Source organism: Xiphophorus hellerii, chromosome 18, assembly GCF_003331165.1.
Source record: "Xiphophorus hellerii strain 12219 chromosome 18, Xiphophorus_hellerii-4.1, whole genome shotgun sequence".
Lineage (NCBI taxonomy): Eukaryota > Metazoa > Chordata > Actinopteri > Cyprinodontiformes > Poeciliidae > Xiphophorus > Xiphophorus hellerii.
The window spans coordinates 12,827,759-12,851,678 of NC_045689.1; the positions used below are offsets into that span (position 1 = coordinate 12,827,759).

The 23,920-nt window shown below is 40.0% G+C and overlaps 2 protein-coding genes across 5 annotated transcripts in view; both read left to right on the top strand.

The window, feature by feature from the left end:
• The window catches only part of sik3 (SIK family kinase 3), a 42,993-nt gene extending 27,366 nt beyond the window's left edge, over nt 1-15,627 (top strand). For all 3 annotated transcript variants that reach the window (XM_032590363.1, XM_032590365.1, XM_032590364.1), the window contains 11 exons: nt 1,225-1,366; nt 2,960-3,079; nt 4,108-4,166; nt 4,284-4,393; nt 6,247-6,416; nt 6,496-6,623; nt 8,549-9,315; nt 9,429-9,583; nt 11,122-11,251; nt 11,343-11,469; nt 12,532-15,627. In XM_032590363.1, the coding sequence (XP_032446254.1) occupies nt 1,225-1,366; nt 2,960-3,079; nt 4,108-4,166; nt 4,284-4,393; nt 6,247-6,416; nt 6,496-6,623; nt 8,549-9,315; nt 9,429-9,583; nt 11,122-11,251; nt 11,343-11,464 (1,903 nt within the window). In that variant the 3' untranslated portion in view covers nt 11,465-11,469; nt 12,532-15,627. The remainder of the gene's footprint in view (nt 1-1,224; nt 1,367-2,959; nt 3,080-4,107; nt 4,167-4,283; nt 4,394-6,246; nt 6,417-6,495; nt 6,624-8,548; nt 9,316-9,428; nt 9,584-11,121; nt 11,252-11,342; nt 11,470-12,531) is intronic.
• Nucleotides 15,628-16,918: 1,291 nt separating this feature from the next.
• Nucleotides 16,919-23,800, top strand: tmem25 (transmembrane protein 25). 2 transcript variants are annotated; one of them, XM_032590368.1, is made up of 9 exons: nt 16,919-17,427; nt 19,136-19,252; nt 19,844-20,188; nt 20,271-20,561; nt 21,360-21,491; nt 21,602-21,635; nt 22,059-22,168; nt 23,007-23,093; nt 23,212-23,800. In XM_032590368.1, exons 2-9 carry the CDS (start codon nt 19,174-19,176, stop codon nt 23,283-23,285), a joined length of 1,152 nt encoding a protein of 383 aa, XP_032446259.1. In that variant the 5' UTR covers nt 16,919-17,427; nt 19,136-19,173; the 3' UTR covers nt 23,286-23,800. The 2 variants fall into 2 exon arrangements, with proteins under 2 accessions (XP_032446259.1, XP_032446257.1); XM_032590366.1 differs by having other exon boundaries at nt 19,139-19,252.
• The last annotated feature ends 120 nt before the right edge of the window (nt 23,801-23,920 follow it).

A 23,920-nucleotide genomic window follows, 5' to 3' on the forward strand; every position in this document is an offset into this window, starting at 1 on the left:
GACAGTCTTCTCCCACTTTTAATAACACTTGCCTGAATCACTACCAATCAGAAAACTAATGATTTCCCAGCCTGGCAGTAACTAGTGAGGGGAGGCAGCACAACATGGAAACATTTAACAGAATAGAATATTTACTTTTATTCGTTTAATTATTTAATTACAGAAGAGCCTTTTACCGGAAAACGTTTACCGTAAAAATAAACTTAAAGGATTGTTTTGAGTGAAACGTTATTTATGAAAAAGAAATTTAATAAAGTTTTTTTGAATACTTTTTGCTGTTTGATAGCAAAACATTTGATTAAATGGCTGAACAAAAAAGATTAATATTCCATTATGTCATTTGTGTCCCTTTGTTCTATGCAAATATGGAAACAAAACATTTTAAGCCTTTTATAATACCACTACGTTTAAACTCACTGCTCAGTTCTATTTCTTTTTTTTCACCTATATTGTGTGTGTAAGAGCCACAGGTTGCACTAAGCCATCTCTAAGATTTCCAGAAGTTTTCCAAAATTCACAGTTCAGCATATTCTGTGAAAGACATCGGTGAAAAACTTTGAAAGATAAAAGAGCAAATTTTCTGTCAAAATGAGACTTCCTGCTGTCTGCTGAAGTCTTCCTCTGACTCGAACTTGTAATGAATATCCAGCACACCTTTCAAGAAATAGTTTGTCTTTAAATCCACATTAAGTCTTCTTCACCTCATCAAAGACATTTTTTTTTACATTTTCAACAAGCTGGGTGTTGATCAAGCTGAAATTCTCAACAAACAATTTAATGTTGCATTTTTGGAAGCAGGCCTTGTAAATAATGATAGAAAAAGTGAAAGTTTACAGTAGTTATTCGCGTGTCTAATGTTAATCAACAAAAAAACAAAGAAAAAAAAGCTTTCTGTTTATTATTACAAACCCTCACCGGTCACTATTTGTATGACAAAGAAAATCATTTACATGAAACCTTTACCTGTTTTGTTTTTAAATCTGTCAATTCTGGGAATTCTGAAGTATTTTTGCACATTTTTACTGCATTATGACAACTGGAAGCAAAGGTTGGAAGATCTTACTTGTGTGTTTCTGTGTCTCTGACTGTGTGTGTCCGTGTGTGTCACTGTGCCTGTGTTATGTGTCATGTCGTGTCACCTTTTACGTGGATGTGTGTGTGTATGTGTGTATATGCGTACACCTGTTTGTGTGTGTGCTCCCTGCGGCTCCCACCTTTTTTCAGATCCACCTATAAAGACTGTAACACCCTCCACCTCCCCATGGAGCGCTTCTCTCCTGTCAGACGCTTCTCTGATGGCGCCGCTTCCATCCAGGCTTTCAAGGCTCACCTGGAGAACAGCAGCCTCATTAAGCAGCTCAAGCAGGTGCGTCACTTGATTTGGTGAGAGGAGGTGGGGGTCAAACTGAATTTACCAAACTAGTGAATCTTCATTTTTCTCAACATCACTGTTTATTATAAAATGACATTATTTTTGTTGAGTTCCGATTTATTTTTTTCATGTCATACGTCTCATCTGAAGCATAAATATTCTTTACTTTAGGCTTTTTAAGGAGGCAGTATTGTGTAAGAAATTTTTTGGGAGCTTTGCGTCATGTTATAATATTATTTCCTTTTTAAAAATTGTACTTAGAGTGTTGCATTGATTCTTTCATGTATGTTTGAGAAATCGTTGAATTTCCCATGGCAACCATTCATATGTGCAAAATGTTTAGGGGTACCGAGTGGCGCCTTTGAGACGCAACTTCTCGTCTGGTCTGCGGTCTCCAAGCACCTCTGTGCAGCGACTCCTCCAGACTAGTGACAGCAGCAAATAGCTAACACGTGTTGGAGCTGCGCATCTGCTGAGCTCAACATATGAGCTACTTCTCAGTATAACATTCCTAGGAACATCATAAACGTCATAATGAGGAACATTATTCTGATGACATGATGAAGGCAAAGTGTTGGAAAGATTAGGAGCTTCTTAAAGGGGCAGAGGCCCAGTTTCAAGACATCAAGACATGTTTGAAATGCACAGCATTTTTATAACAACTCAAAGTTATAGGTACTTGATAGTGAAATAAAATGGTATCATTTTATTTACTGCCCCTTTAAAAACAAACTGTTTGTAAAATCAGTAATTTCCACATTCCACACACATCATGAGGAGTTGTAGGTAAGATATGCTGAGGCTCGGACTCCGGTTAATGGTAGGAATGGAACAGGATCATGTTGTCCCAGCACAGCATATAAACAAAGAACCTTTGTAATTTACAGAGGCCATTTATCTAACAGGATTGCTCCTGTTTGATATTTTTGTTCTTTTCTCTGCTCCGCTCACTCTTGTGGCCTTATTGGGAATGTGACACTCAGCAGTATTTGGAAAAGATTAGATCAGGCCGAGGCTCTGACCTGGGAAAACCCACAAGCTGCTTTCTGAGACATTACATCATCCGCAGTGAGCCCGCAGTAGGATTACATCTCAGGGAAGTAGGCAGGGAAAGGGATAATCATCATGGTAGCAGCAGGTGTGCCATCTTTGGCCTGTACTGATGTGCTGGGATTATCATTACTTAAGTGTCCCAGGGGTTAATAGGCTAGAGGACATACGGTAGTTATGTTAACTCCTCCTCTAGCCAACTAGAGGGTCATGTGCTCCATATGCAGATTGTAGGGCAGAGTCAGGTTAAGACCTTACAGAAGACTGTTTTCACGCACATAAACCGTAGTTTAAAGTATCAAGATCCAGATATGAATTTAGTTTGAGTCCACAGTAGTGACTTTTACCACATTTCGATTAACATTGCAGATTAAAAAGTGGTGCTGCCTTTAAAAACTTTCCAAAATCTACATACAATCACAATCCTTCAAGCCAGTCTGGCAATGGTTCATCAAGGTGGCGGCAAACCTTTCTGGAATCTGTACTGTCTGTTCTGGTATTAATATAAAATATTTCTCATGTCTGCGTATGAAATAGGAGTGTGAGCAGCTCCAGAAGAAGTATGCTGCCCAGCAGGATGAACGCTTCCTTGAGCACACCCAGCAGCAGCACATCCTGTACCAGCAAGAGCAACAAATCCTTCACCAGCAAATCCAGGTACCTGTTGATCACATTAAATATTCTGATTGAGTTCACAAAGTATACCAAGATGCAGCAATAAAACCAAAAGCCCCGTGGGGGAATACTTCAAACAATTTCCCACTGACTGAGGTCAACTCATGTTGTCAGCACTATAAACAGATGGCTTTTGTTTGATAGTGGAGATTTTTACGTATAATTTCAGAAGACATGAAGCCTAATACAGTCTGTGTTTTTTTTTATATGTTATTATCAGACATTTAAACATATTGAAATTTTAGGTGACAAACCAACAGACACTGGAGCATTGAATTAGAGTTGGGTAATGAATCAGTAATCTATACATATAAGTAATCAATATCAATAGAATATTCAATAATTTTATTTAAATTTTGTATGTATTTATATATACGTAGCTTTTTCACGGCCAGATAAGCATCAACTTACTCACTCTTTGGTTACCTAGCAACAACCTGTTGAGTAACTAGCGCAGCAGCAGTTTCTGGTTTCACCACTTCAGAAAAGTTTAAAAATAATAAAAAGAGGTCACACCAGTTTGGCAGTATTTCAAATACTTAAAAGAAAAAAAGAATCAAGAATTATCTATCAACTGATAGATAACCTTTATATCATAAATTATTTAACCATGTTCCAGCCCTACATTGAATTCACCAAACTGTTTTTTAAAGTTATGACTTTTTGAAGCAGGGTTAGAATATGAAGCCATATTCCTAGCTTTGAACACTCAGCCCTGTTCAATTCATCATCTTAAAATAGAAAGGTAGGACACAACAGCTAACCTGACACCATTAGTAGTACCTTTAGCTTTGGAGGAGCTGCAGAATTTAATATTCGAATGTAGGAATTTGTCGACTATGTTGCTTTTTTGGGCGAACAGCAAATCGAAAACACTTTTGAAAAATCTAATTGAAGTCCCATTTGTTGCTTGGATAAAAAGGACAGAAAGTGTGGTCATAAAAACCAAAATGTAACTCACTGTAAGATACTATGTAGGTGACATGTTTTGTTTTGCATTTTGCCAACAGGGTCTGTCTTTAGGCCATGGAGAGAGCCAGCCCAGCCACTTAACCCACCAGCTCCAGAGGTGAACAAACACACATTACTCATCAGCTATTGAATGGTGAACAATGATGCTGTGGTGCAGCAATATCGACTGAAGTGTTACATCACTGCTATCTCTCTCTGGCCCGTCCTCCTTCAGGTTGCACATCCAGCCCTCCAGCCCTCCGCCAACTCATCCCAGCAACCACCTCTTCAGACAGCCCAATCAGAGTTCTCCGCCTGGCTCTGCAGGCCTAATGCAAGGGCATGGTTAGTAATGGTGCTCTTTCTTTTTTTTTTTGGTTTCGACACAAAAATTTGGTGTAGGTGCAGTGACTAAGCAGAAATGCTGTGATCACTGCAGATCACTTACAAGAACCAGAGGGCTGGCTGATTTAACATTCCACTGCTCCGCTTTAACTGTCCTGTTATATTTTAGCCGCACATCTATTAATGGGTAATTACCCTTTAGGTAATTACATTCTGTTTGTTTTTTAAAACATTAATTAGAAGTAGGATTAAAATGAGGTGGGATGCATCAAGGTTTTAAAGAGGTCCGCTTTACTACTTTTTGTTTTTATTGTCCTTATATAAACATTTTCGTGTGGTAATTCTTCACATTATCATTAGTAATGCATGAGGCATGAAGGCAAAGTTTTTGCTTACTTAATAAAATTTTCAAACTGCGAAAACAGACAAAAAAACACCAGATGTTAATGTAATAACCTCTTATGGCAATGTTGAAATTATATTCCAGCGCTATGATGCCAGTCTTCACAAGAACATTCTGTTACATTAAGTGGGGAAACAAATATCTCAGATAATCAAAAGTTCTTCTTGAACATGCCCTGGGTATATTTTGTCTTCTTGAAATAATACCCAAAAAAATTTAAAGTTTTCTTTATCTCCATTTGCACCACTTTCCCTGCTTAGTTCTGTCTTGAAATTAAGGAAAAAAGATATTTGATATTTGGAAGCACTCTGTGGAAAGCCCATTCTGCTCAGCTGCTTTTTAAAGAAATAGTCAAAAGTAACAGAACGAAATCAGGAGTCATTTGGCTAAATGTAATTTACAGTACGTACTTTCCTCTCTTTGTATTTGCTGAGTGTTCATATATAACATGGCAGAGGCTGCTGGTTTCACTTTTCTTTACTGTTAATTGGTAATTTATTCATGATGGTTTAGCAGCAGTACTGTAAGGTAGCTGTAAAGATGTTAATCTTAGGTCACAGGTGGCTCCTTCACTGAGTGTTTGTCTCTTTGCATACGGCAGGCCATTTTAACATAAAATTGCTTCAGTTCCATCTGACTATTCGTAATTACATTCCTGATATCTAAAATTAGGTTTTGACTGGACACAACTACATTTGACAATCCTGAATGGTTATTTAAGGTATCTGCATTCACATTCTGACTAGTATGAAGAACAGCTCAAGATATATTCAAATACATTCATCATTTGAAGGGTCTGACATTCATAAACACAATTCAAGATATCACAGATGTAACTATGACTTGCCAAAATTCTGCTTTTTTAGAACTGACCAAACAGTTGCCTGCAGGATTTTGGATGTCCTTTCTCATTGAAATTTCAAAGTTCTATGAAAATCTGGGATGTTTTGACTAGACAGAATAATTATTGACTATATCAGTAATGTTATTCTAGTCAGAATGTTAATTCAAGATATCTGAAATAGAAAAACCATCTATGTTTAAGATATCTCTAATTTATTTAGGTATATCTTAGAAGAAATTCTGACAAGTTAAAATTACAGTTCTAGATGTCACTTAATTTTGCCTATTCATTATTTCCTTTCAAGATATCTGCACTTTAATTTGCACTAGTTGAATCCATATATCTCATATCAAAAAATACGTTTAAAGTACGCCATACATATAGTAGAATAGAAAAGAATTGGACACTTAAAATAAAATAAAATCAGCTGTCAAATTATATTTTTAATATCTTTCACCCAAAGAGAGCTCATGTTGCCTCATGAACTTGTTGTATAGTTTTAAGATTTTAGGAGTCCTTGCGCTAAAATCTAATTTTTACTCTTACTGACAATGTCAGATGCGCTCACACGGTGCTTTTATTCTCACCGATTGCGTTCTCTCTCAGGGGCTCAGTCATCGGTGCAGTACCAACACGGTGCTCCAGCGCTGTACCAGGGACAAAGTGGCAGCCCGCCCCCTACAGGCCTGCCTCGAGTCACTCTCCCAGCCAATTCGCAGACAGCACCCGGCCGCCCTGCCGTCCCACTGGCACCGGGCGTACCGCAACAGCAGCAGGTATCTACCAACAGCTAAACCAGTCACTGAAGGTTGAATCCAATGTGCCGGGAGGCCTCACTCTCTGCTGCTGCTGCAGGTGACCATTCAGGTGCAGGATGTGGAGCTGGGAGGAGGGGCACAGAGACCAGGCAGTTTCCTGTCCACACCGGGTGGACACAGAGTCCTCGGGAAGCAGCTCAGTGCAGACAACGCCGAGACGCACAGGTGACCCCTCTGAACAGCCAGTCAGCGCGCCCCCTGGTGGCTACCAACATTACCCAATGGACTGTTACAGTGTCTTCTTCTGCAGCCTTACAGTTTTTTTTATTTTCTTTGAGACAGATCTGATTGTTAAAAAATTGTAATTACTCTGTTCTTTTATGAATTTAATGAATTTTTTTTTCTTGGTTATTGACATTGTGGACACAGTTACTGTTTTTTTAATACTTGGATTTTAACATTTGAAGTATCCATCATGTTTCTCAGAGGTTTTAAGATGTGTGTATGTGAGAATGGGCATCATGTTTGTTACCATTTTAAAAAAATGCATGTAAATCTTCATCATCATTGATTGCTGAGAGATCATCAACTAACTCTCCACATCAGTGTGTCTGGGTGAGTGTTCAGATATGAGTGCGACCTAACCAGTGGATTAGATCAGTTACCTTGTGAGCTCCTTAAACTCTCTATTATTGGCAGGACTGTCTTCACTGAGAGACTGTATTAACCAGTTAAAATGTTTGCTTTGTTTTTACACTCCTCAGTGAAAACTTGTACTCTGGCCAGACTGAAGTGTTTGCTAGGTTGTGTGTGTTGACGTTTTGTAGATTATTGTAAAAGGTTTCCACTAGGCATGGGCCAGTTGCAAATCTCAAGGTAAATCAAGGTCTTAAACAGATATTCTTCTAAGGTGTTAAATTTTTTTGTCATACTGTGCTATGGTTCAAAAACCTATTAAAGAAATGCCAGAGAATGCACCAATGTGAGTTTCCTCCTGCCATGGAGCAGAGAGCATCACAGCGCTGCACACTGCCAATCAACTGGCTGAAAGAAGCCTACTTCACTTTTCTCTTATTCACATGAAAGACAGATTTTGTCTGAACTAAAATCTGGTACACACCCGACCAGTTAACTAGCTATTATCAGCTTTAATGCTTCCAGTGTTTAATGCCATATCAAAGCAAATGGCTACAATGGAAAACAATAGCATCATTCTTACATTGGGTAATTGAAGGTGCTTTAAAGAAAAATGGAGCAGAGAAAATTAAATACAGAGTGAATTCAAAGAAAAAAAAGTCATTTAAATTAAAATTTAAAACAAACTAATAAATTAAGACATGAAGTGATTAAACAGTTTTTGACTTTTAAAAAGTAAAACAGTAAATGGCGCCCACAGTTCGTTTGAAAAGTTACAAGGTTTTCATTGAGTTGACTTGGAAACTGAGGATGAGACGTGGCTCACATCTGACAATCAAATGTACTAAAGTGAATATTCTGCGCACACAGCTTCAGTCACTGCAGTGGTCTGTGGTGAGATGGTAACACAGAAATATAAAGAGATATTAAGAGATGTAGTGGAGCATAATCTGGGCTAAGGAGAGCCTGTAGATGCTAAATAAAAGTGGTTCAAAAGGATCCCCACCTGTCATTTTTGTTTGCACTGATTTATCACTTTTCAGGTCACTCAAAAACGCTTTATATGAAATGAGTCATTCTCATTCACGCAACCATTCAAATGCTGATTATGGCATTTGAATGGATTATAGCCACAGCTGCACTGGGGCATGATTACCAAAGGATGCAAAATAGTCCAAGTCTGCCAAATAAAAGTTGAGCCAAGCTCCTGTTGATTGCTGATAATTATCAGTATTAGATATTTTTTCAGCAACATTCAATATATTATTTTTTAAATAAATCAATTAAATCATATTGTGTTAATATGGTAAAACTGGGGTATTTTTATGTAAAATCCAAATTCAAAAATACTTTATTGATCCACAAAGGGAAATTAAAAATAAACTGAAACTAAATAAATCTAAAAATAAAAACCGATGAGAATGTGATCCTGGCCCATGCCTTGTGTCCATTCTGTGTGAAAACTGGAAGATGTTGTTTGTCGCTAACCTTCCTGTTCCTTCCTTCCTGTTCAGCCGCAGCCTCGGCCGTTTCACCTCCGCCTACGACCAGGCCCATTTCAATCCACACCTCTTCTCCGGCGACGCTGCCTCTCGGGGCGCCTCCGGAGTCGTTGGCTCCTACAACCCCTACCTGCAGGCTGCCTCCCTGAAAGTCCCTGGCCTGGAGGGCTACCAGGCTGTGGGGACCGGCAGCTACGGGACCCCCTCCACACTACAGCAGGCCCTGCTCTCCCCGACTCCTTTGGACTACCGCCCCCCGCAGCAGCACGTCACTCCCACCCTGCAGGGCCTCCTGTCTCCTCGGCATTCTCTGACGGGCCACGCGGATCCCAGGTTGCCCCCGCAGGACTTGGCTGCCCTCCTGAAGAGACAAAACCTCCGGCAGTGCCCTGCGCCCCAAACCCCACCCAGCGGTGCAGCACAGGAGTTTGGAGAAATGCTGCTCCTCCGCCAGCTGAGCCCGGGAGACACCCTGGAGCCCCCCGTGGCTCAGCCTGCCTCAGGGGGTCAACATTACCACCATCTCCTCCAAATACAGCCCCCAGAGGTTCAACAGCAGCCGCAGCACGTGACGCAGGCACCATGTCCCAGTTTACCACACTCGGAGAGCATGGAAGAGGACGAGGCCCCTGCTGGATACCACCACCCTCATGAAGGCTTGCTGGCTAAAGCAGGAGACCCGCATGAGCTCCTGGGCCCCCCCCGAGGTGGCACCCCACCTTACAACTCCCCTACACACAGGCACGGTGCTTACATAAGGAGTCCTCCTGCTTCAAGAGGTCAGACTGGTTCTTCAAAAGCGACATCTGTTCAATCAACAATTCAACTCTTAAACGAGCGGCAGTTTTCACTTTTGTGTCAAAATGTCTTCATATGAACTCTTCTGTTTTAGAGTCTGAGCATGTAGAGTGCCGGCCCCAAGGACAGGCCATGGAAGTGCCTGATCACAACGGGCTGAACTATCAGCGAGGCCCCCAAAGCGAAGTCTATAGATCTAGAGGGCAGCTTCAGCGTCACCACACCATTCAGACTTGTGACGATGCCTACGTGAGTAAAAGTCCGCTCAGATTCCTCCGGTTGCATAGGAAACAAACCAATTTGTTTGTTCCTTTGGTAAAGATGTCCAAAACCTCTTAAAATAAATGTGCTTCTATTTTAAGATGCATAATGTTACACTGAAGCATTTTTTGAAACTGTAGCCTCTTATACAGATTTATGCAGTGTTATGAAAAAATATTTAAAATTCGTAAGCACCCCTGCTGCCAATCTTTTTACAACCCCTATTAGGACTCCATTTACTGTCACTTAGTTTTGTCCTTTCACTTTTACTGTAACAGCAAAAAAAAATTACCAAGTATTTTGGTCTACATAGTATCTAGTTCAGATATCAAAGTTTGGATCTTTTAATTTTTCTTCACACAACCCATCCAGATCCTCCTGATTCCTCTCTTCAGCTCACCAAAAGAGAACTGTAGGATTTAGTTCTGGAGACTGTGATGGGCATGGAAGAAGGTTGATTTATGAGTTGATTTTCCATATTTTTTTATTTTTTTATTATTCTATTAAAAAGCCCTTTGGCAACCCATTTAGGTGGGGTCCTTGTAGACAGAATCTACATGGATTTCATTTAAAATTTATTGTGGAAGAGAAACAGGCCTGTAGCATCATTGGTCTTCTACCGTACAATAACCTAAAAAAAGTGAAATTTCAATAAGAGAAATGCTCCTCTTACCTTTCTTTTGAAGAGATGTTTTATTGAAGAAAACGGTAAACCACAGATGGCAAAATTCTTGGCACCATTATTTCTCAAAATGCACTAAAATTAATAGTAGGATCTCTCTTAGATTTTCAGTATGAGATTATGCTACTGCAGTAAAAGAGGGATTTATTTGATTCAAATATTTACCAGCAAATTTCTCCATATCTGCAGCTCCTGACAGCAAATAGTTTTTAATCTTGTTTTAGGAGGGTCAAATAATGATGTGGGTTTTTTTGTTGTTGGATAAGATGTGTTTTTTTTAGCAGATCATAATTTAATTAGTGCTGCATACATATTATTTTCTCACTTACGCTGAGAGAATTATCAAAGGGATTCATGATTCGCGAGTGATGTCATGTAAATAAGTTGGCAGGAACAGTCTCCCTCTGTGTGGTTCGTTAGAAGTGCTGTGGTGCACGTCCGACTGTTTGCGGCTCATCTTCTTTATAAATCTCTCATCGAGCCAACTTTACTGAAGAATGGCCGGGAGGAAGAAATTAAATATGCAAATTGAATCAGACTTTATATGTATCATTAGTGAAAAGAGTGGAACATAATCAGAACTTCTTTGCTCGCTAAGAAAGTTGCTGCCGTTTTGTCTCTCTGACTGTATTTTCTGCTAATAGCTCACAGAATCACCTTTACGTCATTGTTGTTTCTCATCTGTTTGCCACCTTCTCTCTTATTAAATCCAATGGAAGCAAATCCTTAGCCTTTCTAGTTTTCCACACCAATTGTGATGGATTATTTTTGTCTTATCTATATAAGAAAAACATGTTAAATTATCTTTCTGCTTCTGTATCTGTCATTCCCTCTTTCTGCTCAGGATCAGGTAGATCCCATGTCTGGTATGAGCCTCTTGGCAGGAAAGGCGCTCAGCTCGGCTCGCATGTCCGACATTCTCAGCCAGACGTCTCTGACTGGAAGCCAGCAGCTTCACCAGCGAGAGGAGTCAGGTCGGTAGAGGAGCAAACACCTCTAGCGTTGTGCAGATGTTCAATTTTTTTGACAAACCCAGTAAATTAGCTGTTTTTTTTCCCCTCCCAGTTTGCGATGTAGAAGGGGAGCTCCATGCTGCAGCCTGTTACCCATCGTCCTGCACCAGTGACATGCTCCTCAGCTACAAACCCCCAGATCTGCAGTACAGCATGGAGCAGGCTGGGGTCTAGCACAGGTATGTGTACATAGTAATAGAAAAACAATATTTGTGAGTAGTGTGTTGTTGAACCTTTCAAAATGAAATTCGCACCAAAAGCCTCCAGCCTTTTGAACAAGAATCCTATTTTACACCCTTGTCCCTGGCTGCTCTAGCCTTTGTTATTTTTTATTTTTCCTGATTCAAACACTTTAAATGTTTCAATTTTGTCACATTAGTGTGGGCTTCTCACACTAATGTAGCAAACAGTTGTGGAGTTAAAAGAAAACCGACAAGCTTTTCAAATCAATCTAAGTTGTTTTGATCCTTAACAAGTTAATTTTCTGAAACACCACCTTTTGCTGCAGCTACAACTGACTGTGTGTGTAGTTCAGTGTAGTGTTAGCCTCAAGTCCTTCACAGCATTTTTTTTTACAACTCTGACCAGCTTCCCTGTCACTGTCAGGCCTCTCCACAGTATGATGATGTCACCTCTGTGTTTCACCATGGCGACGGGGACAAAAGTTTAACTTGTCTCTCATTTGACCAGGGAACCTTCTTCCATAATTGGTTCTGCTCCTTAAATACGGAAGAGGATTAGGGCCACCGAAAAAAAAAAGAATTCTGACTTTAATCTCAGAATTCTTTTTTTTTTTTTTTTCGGTGGCCCTAATCCTCTTCCGTACTTAAATGATAGTTAACATACCGAAATTGATTTCTAACAACTTTCAATTTGCCATACAGGTTACATATTGAATTACATATGGCTATTAGACATATTAATAGAGGCATGGAATCTATGGGTATTGGAGTAAACAGGGCTGAAGATGAATACATCAGTTAAAATACATCAGTTTTTATCAGGGGTACAAACTGAAAACTGTTTCCTTTTTCCTGCCTCTTATTGAATATCCAAATAAAACACACCACAGGAGTTTGATTGTAACGTAAAAACAGAGTTTTGGAGCTGGAGTGAATAATCAGTGCAGCTCCTTATTATTCCTGTCAAAACTCCATGATTTCAGCTGCACATGTTTCCTTCAATTTAAGGTGGAATTTTCAATGAAAGCTTCTGTCTTTTGTCCCTCTGTCTTCCCGTAGGAGCCCTGTGTGCGTCGTCCATATCAGCCACCCTGAGTTGTTGACTTGAGTTGAGCAGCATCACGCCAAACCACCGCTGTCTGTTCAAGCAGGGGGCGCTCTATGTCCATCTGTCTGTTTCCATCTGTCCCTTCGGAGGGAGGGAGTGGGTGGGTTGGGCCAAAGGTGGGGTCCTTGGGGTTCAAAGGTCAAAGTGCCAGCATTTTCTACACAGACATCCAGCATTGTTCTGTTGCAGGTCGTCTCCTCTTCTCACCTCTCATCTTGGGTAGCTGGAGGTCTCACTCTCCACCCCCCCAGCCCCCTCCCTTTCGACTCGCCGAGCTCACCTCCTCCGATCGGCAACCCGGCCCGCTTCAAGCTCACCTGCAGCTCTGACCCGAACCTCCGTTCTTCCTTCACCCCCCCACCCCCGGCAACTGTAACGGCATACATTCATTACGTGCCTGACTGGCCAGTGCATTTACACAGCGACACAATCAAACACACACACTGCTGCCACAAACCCAAAGTATTCCCATTCGGAGTGAGTGTGTGTGTTTGTGTGCATATGAGCAAGGCGAAGGCAACGGGGCGAGGAACGTCGGGGCTGAAACCTTAGCAACGAAGGCCCCTTTCAGGTGTTTTAGGCCGGGCTCTGAATGGGCACCAAAAACCGCTCCATCCAGCGGCGGAGCGCTTCGAAATCGCACAGGACAAAAACAGCTCTGTTCTTCTTTCTTTTCAGGCATTCTGTTTTGTTTTTTTGTTTGTTTTTTTTTATTATTATTATTATTATTTTAAGACTCATTTTACAGTTAATGTAGGCATTATGGTCAATATGGTTACTCATGTTTTTCTGTAAAGGATGTTTATTATATGAATTATTATTATTATTAAAGGAGAATAGTTATGTGTTGCGAGGAGGACAACAAAGTTCTTTGACTTAATTCTGCACTTTCGGTTCATTCTGTCCCTCTGGGCTTCCTGTCCTCTCCTTCATGCTTCACCTGCTTTTTACCCCCTCACCCCTCTCCTTTTCCCTACCTTCTCCATCTCTATAACACCCCCCCACCTCTATGTTCTCATCCTCCTCTCCCACCATGTCAGTGACTGTTGTATTGCATTGTGGGTAGTTTTACCAGACATTTCCTCCTTTCCTTGTACAGTGATGCCATGTATAGAACGCTATTACAGTTTCTGTATCAAATCATATTTTTTCTTCCATTTTATTTAGTTTTTTGATGTCGTTGGGGAAGCTTTTATTTTTTATTTTTATTGGTATTGTTTATTGTTTGTATTTTTGGAGTCTTTTAATATGTTTTCCTTTCTGTTTTTATTTTTTATTTTCTTTGCTTTATGAATCTTGAGATTTCTATCCAAAAGAGGACAGAGAAGAGGGCTCTGCTCTGTCTGTCGTAAAAAGCGATTGTTATTATTTTAATATTATTATATTGAGACACTTGAATAAGAGAAGAGCAATTATTTTATGTTGCTTTTTAAGGTATCATTTCAATCGATGTTGTTGTGACTGTCATTCTAGTTGATGTTGGGCCTGTTTTCTGTTACCAGGGTCGTCGTGGCGGGCTATACAGGGTCAGGCTTGGGGCTTTGTCTGGGTTGGTTTGGGTGCTACAGAGACTCTTAAAATAAAAAAGACAAATAAACAAGGGAATAACTTGTAAAATAGCTGACATATCATCCTAAACATCCCAAGCCTGGAGACAGATAAACCTACTTCTCCCCACCGCCCCTTCCTGCTGTGATCCTCCCACCATCCTCGACTACACTGACTTCTGACAAGATGGCGCCTTATGGACTCGGCCCTTCTTTCTGAGCTAATTTTGCTACAACCACAGAGGAAAACTACAGCTTCAGTTACCCGTCTGTATATTTTTCTTTCCCTTTTATTCATGTTACTTGGTTCCTGCACCGGTTTGTTCAACCCTAAACCAGAAGCGAGGACGGGAGGTGAGAGCTGCGTCTCGTGAACCATTAAAGGTTCCTGTCGTTGGAGGACGCCAGCGAACTGTGAAAGGGAATAATTTCAGGAGTCATCTGAAGTCTTCTACAGTAAATCCAAGATTGTATTCAGACATGACTCTGAAGTTCGGTCAAATTCAAGCTGCAGCACATTGGGGACCATCATCAATGAATGATACCTTCACCGTTATCCTTTATTTTTTTTATATGTCTGAGCTCACTCTGTCCTCCCAATATATTGAACATGGAAACAAAGTTTGACCATCAAAGAGACTGCTTTAGAGAAAACAAATCTCCACTCATGTTTGTACAGGTCAGATATCCTAGTAACTGGCTGCACGGTTGACATACTGTATGCTATAATCGCCTGAGAGAGCTGCTTCTGTCCAATCGGCTTGTTTTTAACCAAAGCTCGCCCAAAAGGACCCATTGTGATTGGTTTGTCCTCTAAAACAAAGGGAGGGCTCTCATCTCATAGGAGCTCTGCCATTACAGATTCAGTGTTCACTTCAGCTCTGTTTCTCTTTCATATCTGTCCTCGTTTTTTTCTTCCTCTGTTTACGCCAAACCAAAGGAGGTCTGGAAGAGAAAGGAGCGTTTTATCTGAATACTGGAGCACGGTTCTGACAGCATGGCAGCAAAAGAATCCAACCAGGAACTTCACATCTGATTTAATGTTGTGACTGGCCTGTGTTGTGGCCTGTGTTGGGTGTGTGTGTGCGTGTGGGGGTGTGTGTGTGGAGGTGGGAGCAGATGCATGGCAGAAGGGACCACTTATGGGAATTTAAAAGACTGCAGAGAATTATGAAGCAAGCTGCCTCGCATAGACACATTCAGCCTGATCAGACTGACCATTGTTCTCTCCACCTCTTTTTTTTTTAACTCTGTCGACGCCGACTGTCGTCCTTTCTCTCCATCCCTGCAAGCCGACTCTCTCTGCTCCTCCCCATTTTCCTTAGATTCATTTGTTTTTCTATCAGTTCATTTTATGATTTTTTTTCCCCCCTGTTGTCTTTGTTTCTGTTCATTTCTGTTGGGTACAAAAATACTAAAGTGCAACAACAATGGTTCAAAAGAATATCAACCAAACTGAGATGAATAAATAAATATATATAAATAAATAATTTAAAAGTGTTGATGTGTGTGGGGTATTTTTTATTCTTACTTGCAGTCTCCTCTTTTGCAGTTTATAAAAACATAGTGTTTAGCCTGTCAGTTCCTAAGTGTCCAATATTATATTAATTGTGTTGAGACCACATGTATCCAAGCAACCAAACTGAGATCAATTTTTGTACATAAATAACTAAAGCAGACAGGATTTCCCATGGCTTTCCTTCAACAATAGTTCTCTTCCTCCTACTAAACTGCCTGGCACCAAAATTCATTAAGGATCTGTTGTATCAACCTTCCAGATCACTCAGGTTTTAATCTGTTCTGCATCCCCAGAACCAAATATGGAAAGGCAGTATTCAGTTTTTATGCTCCACTAATCTGGAACAAACGTCCATAAAACTGCGAAACAGCCGAAATACTGAGTTCCTTTAAATTAAGGCAAAACCCCCACCTGCTTAAGAGTTGCTTTTGATTTATAATAACTGGAACATTGATCAATATATTTGGCTTGATGGTTATATTTTGCTCTCGTTTGACCAGATCGGTGTCTTTCACATGGTTTTTGTCCCCAACATGGTTTGTGGCCAGTTTTAAATTAGACTTCTTAAGGCTTTTCTTATACCACTCTTTCTTAAAAGCCAGATTTGTGATTCATACTTGTTCTGTTGGCAGATTCTTTCATCCAAACTGTGGATTTCTGCATCTCCTCCAGAGTTAACAAGGTCCTTTTACCTCCTTTTGTCATTCTAGATGGTCGTCACGTTTTGGTAAGTTTGCAGCCCTTTATAGTCTTTTCATCCAGATGATGCACTGAACCAAAGGTTGGGGTTTTCACCTAGCTCTTCTTTGAACTTCTCCACAACTTTTTACCTGACCTGCTGGGTTTCTTGGTCTTTTTGATGCTTTATTTTTTCTCTCTTGGTCTCTGACATTCTTTGCAAAACATCTGAATTTTAACAGATTATATTAGGCACAAGTGGAGTCTCTTTCTCTGCAACTTCTGGAGGCATTTTAACTTGAATGTGCAATTAAGCATCACACTTTGCAGCTCTGTCACATTAAATCACATTAAACTTTCATTTGCAGCTTGAGAAAATGTGAAAAACCAGTCTCCATTGATTAGTTTTGAATGGTTTTTCCTTTAAGCCACAGCTTTCTGCTTGTGTAGCGTTGCTCTGCATGCTGCTGCTCTGGTCTGTACAGCTGCACTGCAGAGGCTTTTCAGTCTGAATTAGCTGAGCTCAGACCAGGTGAATCATGTTCTGTATAAGTGCCCATCATGGCGTGACCACACTATTCAGCTGGTGTATGTTTGGAGCGATGAATTATAAGATTTATGGGAAACCTTTAGAGCTGACAGCTTAGTATCCACACCAAATATTTTCTGACAGTTTCAAACTGATCCTGTGCATGAAGCTCATTTCTCTCACCTCCCTATCCTCCTCCACACCAGTTGTTGTCCCTCTCTCACATCTTCCTATCCTTCCTCTCTTTGTATATCCTTTGCTTGTTTTCCTTCCTTCTGCTTTCTGTTTCCCAGTTCTCTCTCTCCTCTCTACCTCAAAGTGGCGACAACACAACTGCCTGCATCAGCCAGTGAAAGCTGCTGCTGGAGGTTGCCGTATCTTGCAGAGAGCCAAATGTGTGTGCGTGTGTGTGTAATAGTATGAGCGTACGCAGATGGGAGAGCAAGTGAGTCAGGAAGGGCTGCTTCTCATCCCTCTGCTGTCATCACCATATTTCCCTCTGCCTCCTCTCCTTCTCCTCTGACATGGAGCTCCGGTGGACTGAATCCAGACGGGATCTGCACCAACGACAAAGGTAGTAACGTCTGTTTGTTGCACAAGGCGGGTTTTTTTTGTGTGTGCACCCCGACTGTTTGTGTCTCGGTGTATTTGTGTGTGCAGGTGTGAACTGATGTGTGTATCCCTCCTCTACCCCCGACTGTCAGCTCAAAGCATTAAGCATCCTTACCCACAGCGCAGAGAGCTGTCAGCTCCTGTCTTGCACTCGTATTAGTGGATTATTCCTGGTGATCACTGTATTGATTATGCAGATTATGTGTGCATCTTTAACAGCTCAGTTTCTGCTATTACTCCTACAGATCACATGACCCCACACAGCACGCCAGCTCTGGAGACCGCTAGCTCTGCCCCCTTTTACTGTAGATGTGTGTGTGTGTGTATTGATCTAAGCCGGCATGAGGATGTTTGGTTTTGCAGTGATGGAAGAGTACTCTGCAGATCAAAGCTACAAAGGCAGTGAATTATTGAACAGAGCCATGTCACTGTGAGGACAGACCTGTGTTGGCTTTGCTATTGTCTTTAATACATTGTGATCTTATTTTCAGAAGGTGTGTTTCTTCTTTGAGGCATGTTTCCTTTCAGAACCTATTTGTCTATTAGAGATTTATACCCACTTATTTACCCAAGCCCTCATCTTAATGTGTAGCACACTGCAAAGATATTAATAGCTCTTGAACTTTACCAAATTTTGTCATGTTACAGCTAGTCCTGAAGCGATTAATTGGGTTAATTGTTGTGAATCGATCATTGAAATAATTGCCAACTAATTTAGTAATCAATTAATTGTTAACTGGAGTATATAGACTCCTAATAAAGGCTATTTACTGAAATATCAACACACTCAAGAGTAGAAATTAAGTTAAAGTGTACAAAGAATAAATATATATATATATATAAACTTTCTTTCTTGTAAATATGTTCTATCCAAAACTTCTCAACTAACATAGTTTTAGCTTCACCTGGTTCAAATTCTGTAAAGAAACAAAAAGAATCTAAGCACCTTTTGCTATCCAATTATTAATGGATTGATCTTAAACAAAATCAACAGATCAGCCCTACACCGTATTGATGTAATTCAAGTCAAGCAGTACATCAAGTATTGAAGTAAGTTAAGCAGGAAGATCTGAGCTTTTCACATGTTGATGATAGAAGTGTTTCTTTTTAGCTGCAGATGCATCCTTTGCTGAAAGTGATCCAGCGTACAACAAAGGAACGCTCTATAACTGCATTTTATCGAAATGCAGTGTTATTTTCTTATTTAAAAAAGAATATGTATATATTTTTAATTTGCATGTTTTTAAAAAAAATGCTTAGCGGTTTTAAAAAAAATCCTTAAGCGGTTAAATAAAAAATCTGCAAAATCAGCCAATTTTTAAAACTGATTAAGTTGGGCTGATTCATTGTCAGATTAATTGACATGATATTTTATTACTAAAATAATCTTTAATTGCAGCCCTAATTACAACCACAAGTTATGAAGTGGAACTAAAACAATACATACTTTGAGAATTCTGTTATTATTATTATTATTATTATTATTATTATTATTGTTGTTTATTTATTTAACAAATAAAAATCTGAAAATTTTAGATTCCATTTGTACTCAATGCCCTTTGCTTGGATACCAAAGTGTAACTTGTGTAACATTTGTCACTGCACTGTTGTGATTTGATTTATATGAATTGCTTTCCTCACTCTAAGAGTAATGTAAATCCTTGTCTAAGCAGGTAGATGCATTTGAGTGTGTGGCGGTTCGGCCAGGATGGAGAGTGTGTGGCTGAGGACATGGACATCAGGCTCTGCTGTTGTGTTCTTCAATACACTGGCCTTGTCCTGGACAGGTAGCACACACTCCAACACAAACACTTTAAACTGCACACAAGCAAATAATGAATCCCGTTAAAAATCACAGTCCTTTTGTGCAGTGAGAATGCTGACAGTCAGAAAAAGAGAATGGTTTTATTAATATTTTGATGACCTAGTTTGGGCCAAGCTTTAGGTGTACAAAATACCTAACATTTGACACTTTGGTATCCATAAAAATTCATAGTCAGCTCCGGGACTGCGTTTCTGCATTTATTTTCAATTCCAACAGGAATTTCTGACGTTAGTAGTTCTAATTGATAATCATGTGAAGCTCACCTCTCGAAGTTATATTAATTTGGAGCTTCCTGATACCTTTACTGTAATCTATTTGCCAATCTGACAGCAAGGTGTTTATAAGGTATTTCAGACAGAAAGAAAAGTGTTCATAGTTCAACTAAAAGCTCCTCTTAGAAAATAATGAGTCTGTAATGAAACAATATTGATATCTTTTACTACTGTCTAACACAGGTCCAAATTACCCTTTAACATTTTAGGAGTCTAAAGCGTTAATATTTCCATTCACTATACTTGGTTCTGCTATAATATTTTGTTGTGTTGTACCTCAGGTGCTATTGAACCCGCTCTTAAAATTGATGGGCGGCAGCAAGCGGCTGTGACACTTCAGGAGAACATGACTCACAGGTTCAACTGCCAATCAGACAGCTGGGATCCTCGAGCGCCCCCGTTACTGACCTGGTACCTCAACGGAGAACAGCAGAAGGAGCCATCGCCAAACCGAGGCCGTCTGGTGATGACGTCACAAAAGGATTCTGAGGTCTTAAGACCGGGGACCAATCACAACAGTACCTTCTCTTTGCGGGCCAGAAAGTGGGACAAGGAGCTGGTGTGTGTCGCATCAAACCCCAGGACAGGACAAAGCTACAATGCAACGGTCACTCTCAATGTCCAATGTGAGTCATTGTTAAATATCTCATGGATTAAAAGTCTGTTTCAGTTGACATTGTCAAGCCATTCCTCTCCTCTGTGCCCCAGTCCAGCCAGAAATCCTCAGGGTCAACGCTCACTACAGTGAAACCTCAGACCCCGGCCTCTCCCTGGTCCTGTTCGCCTTGGTGCGCTCTAACCCTCCTGCCACCATCACCTTCGTAGACCAGTCGGGCCAGCTGGTGGCCAATACCTCGGACTTCCTCATCCTGGATTCACGGAGCTATCCGTGGCTGACCAATCACACGCTGAGGGTCACACTGAGCAGTCTGTCAGGGAACTTAACGGTGAATGCCACCAACAGTGTGGGAATGGCTCAGAGCAACCTCACATTGGCAGGTTAGTGATTGTTTCCATGAAAGAAAAGACTTTTGTCCATTCATTTTGTTGCATTTCTAATGCCACAATTTTCTCATTTGTGCCACTAGTGTGTGATTTAGGATGTGATTCTTTCATAAATAACCAACCATTTGATTATTTGGGGTGCATCCTTTCTACAAATGTATTCATCCATACAAAAAATTGCTTCAAAGGTTTATTATTTATATACATTTATATAAGAAAATGAAAATAACTATTTCAGTTCCCAAATGGGACTTTTGGCAAATGCTCTGGTAACTCAATAATAATAATTTCTGACCCAGTCTGGCAGAACTAATTGTTTGAAATATAATATATACCTTGAATTCCTTGATAAAGTAGCTGAATTAAACTGCACAGCATCTTCTTCCAATGATACTACTGCAGTGATAAAGTCCATTTAGCCATGCTCAGAGCCGAGGTTTTTGGCGATTCGTAAAACCCTTTAACTTAGTGTAATTGTAGAAAACCCCAGGTTTCAGATTACATGTGTGTGTTCCCTTAGGCAGCACAATACGAGCTCTCCATAAGGGTTCCAGAATCAGGTGTAACAGTCTGATTACGTAGAAAATCATCTCAGGAAATCCTTGTCATTTAAGCTTCTCTAAATGTATTTAAATATGTCTTCATTCTGGGATATCTTAAACTCTCATTATTTGTTTTAGACCCTTCTGACACTAATTGTGGTAAAACTATTTTTGTTAGCTAGTAGACAGTAGCTGTATTGCAAAACGTTCTCTAAAACTTTCCTTTAAATTCCTCTCCTCTGCCCTCCAGAGTTCCTGCAGTCTCGTGTCGAGGTTCCCATGCTGGGTATCGTGACTGGAGGAGCCATGGCCTTCATGGCCCTCCTCATCCTCAGTTTAATTGTTCTCTGCCTTATGCAAAAAAACAAAAGCAAGATTATTGGTGAGAATAATGTATGCCTGTGTATTTTTTGAGCAGGAAAATGTTTGTGGCATGGAGCTTTGAGTGAGGTGCAGCACGTGATCATCCATTTTCTCTGTGTTTTGTTATAGATGAACCAGTGGAGATTCTGATGACCAAGAAAAGGTAAAAGGATTTTGGGTTAGCAAGAAAAGAGCTTAATCTATATTTATAAAATTTTGTCTTGATTCTGTTAGCGTCTCAACATAATTTCACTTTTCACACACATTGCACATACTTCTTAAAAACATGTGTATTAAGTAATGTTCTATAATAAGTATACTTTATACCCAACATTATTTATAATAAAATGTAACTGCAGTCTCACCAGTCTCCTTGTGTTACACTAAGGACATCTGGCCTTTTGCCACTGTCTATGTCTCTATATTTTGGCTCACCTTTATGCCATGTCATGTCTTCCTCCATTAGCTCAATGGAAGGGAACACTGATGAAAGCATATTTTTCTGCTCTTAAGAAAAGTACGTCCACCCAGGAGATCGATAACACCTCTGATTCAAGTTTGACACCTCCCCATGTTATCCCCGCAGTGAATCAGCAAACCTGAAGACAGACAGAGCAGATAAGACCAACATTCCCAGAGAGAACATGTCTCTGCCTTCCAACATGCAGCTCCATGACCTCAGCACTCTGAGGAAAGGTAAGAGCTTCCTCCAGCGCAAGAATGTTCAAACATATTTTGAAAAGGCCCATTTGGCTAGAGGTTATAAGTTATTATTGTCTGTATTGTTACACCTTCCTGGGAAAAAAGAGTGGTTTAAATAGATAGAAATAGGTTCAGTGTGACTCTTCCTAAGGAATAATGTGTAACTGCAGAGACAGATATCAATTGTAAGAGAAAAATGTTCCACAAAGTGTTAACGCAGGGAACCTAAATACAAAGACACTTTTTACATTTTTACTGAAGAGGAAACAAAGCATGTGTCACAATTATGTATCAGCTTGTGTTGGTCCCAATGATATACATTGAAATTTGTGGAGATATGATTCATTTTGCATGGTACTGCACATGTTAGTTCAGCTCATGAAATTCTGTATGTGACTTAGATCACATGCACATAAATTTTAGATAACCTAACTTTTACATAACTAAAAGTACAGTGAATATAACAATTAATATATGACTGTACAAGGCAGCAGAAACCAAGTCTGGCAATTTATTGAGTTATTTACATGTACATACTTTCCTCGTAGTGGACTAACCAGCTAGCACACTTTAGCACACACTTAAACACTGACAGATCTCCATACAGCTTTCCCACTTTCAAGTGTATGTGCATGTATTTCATAGATCAGCATGACATAAATATAAAAGTTTGAATTTTATCTGTAGCTATAAATATAATATAATGCACAATACACTGCAAAATAAACAACATTCATTGTATAGTCACTGTTTTCTACATGAAATCATTTCTTCAAACTACTAACGCATGTTTTTGTTTTTCTGTGTCTCTCTCTGCATGCCCTTCTTATAGCTCGAGAAGCCGCCCAGCAGAACAGTGTGGGAGAGGAAAAGAAAGAGGAAGAGGAGGAAGATCTGTCTTTAGCCTACGCAGCAAGAGGTCAACAAAATGCCCTCTGAACCTCTGCTGTTTTTTTAACTATTTATACCTGGAGTCTTGGCTTATTTATGTGTTTTGTTGTTTTCTTTTTTAAACTTTTTTTCTGTGGTGCTTCCAGGTTTTGCCAGGTATCCAATGGTGGGCTACATCTATAAGGTGAACAGCACAAGCAGCGAGGAAATCTGGCTCTGATGGAGATTTCAGTTCAAATTCAACTGTTTGTTGCATGCATACCTACATCTAAGAATGCAGCTGTTTGGGAAGAAACCCAGAGCTGCACCAATCAGCGAGTCAAGCACCGTTCAGTCACCTTCAAGCTGGAAATAAAGTTCAGAGACCACCTACATTTTTGAGACTATTCTTCAAATCTGTAAAACATACCTGTGAATGTTTGTCATCCAGTAAATCAGGTACTCAGGCGTCTGTGCTGCTGTTGTCTCATCAAGTCAAAGTTGTCATATGATTTTCTGTAAACACTTTATCATGATGCTCTTTCTTGTTGCATTAATGGGATGCATTTAATGTTCTCTGCTGAAACCAGAATGTGTATTTGGACAAATATAATCTGAATATGATGGTGCAGATTTACATAGAACTGTTTATGGACTTGCCACATGTTCCGCCCTGTATATTTGTATGCATATGTGTATAAAAATGTAAAAGTCTAATAAAGGTATTATTGAGATTGTATCAAAGTAAATGATGAACATGCTGTGCTTTTACTGTGTAATCACCAGGGGGCGCTATGAAGTGGTGTAGAAGATGGTAACTGAGTTGTGCACAGTAAGAGGAATGTAAATTCTTCTAACAGTCTATTAGCAGAAAGT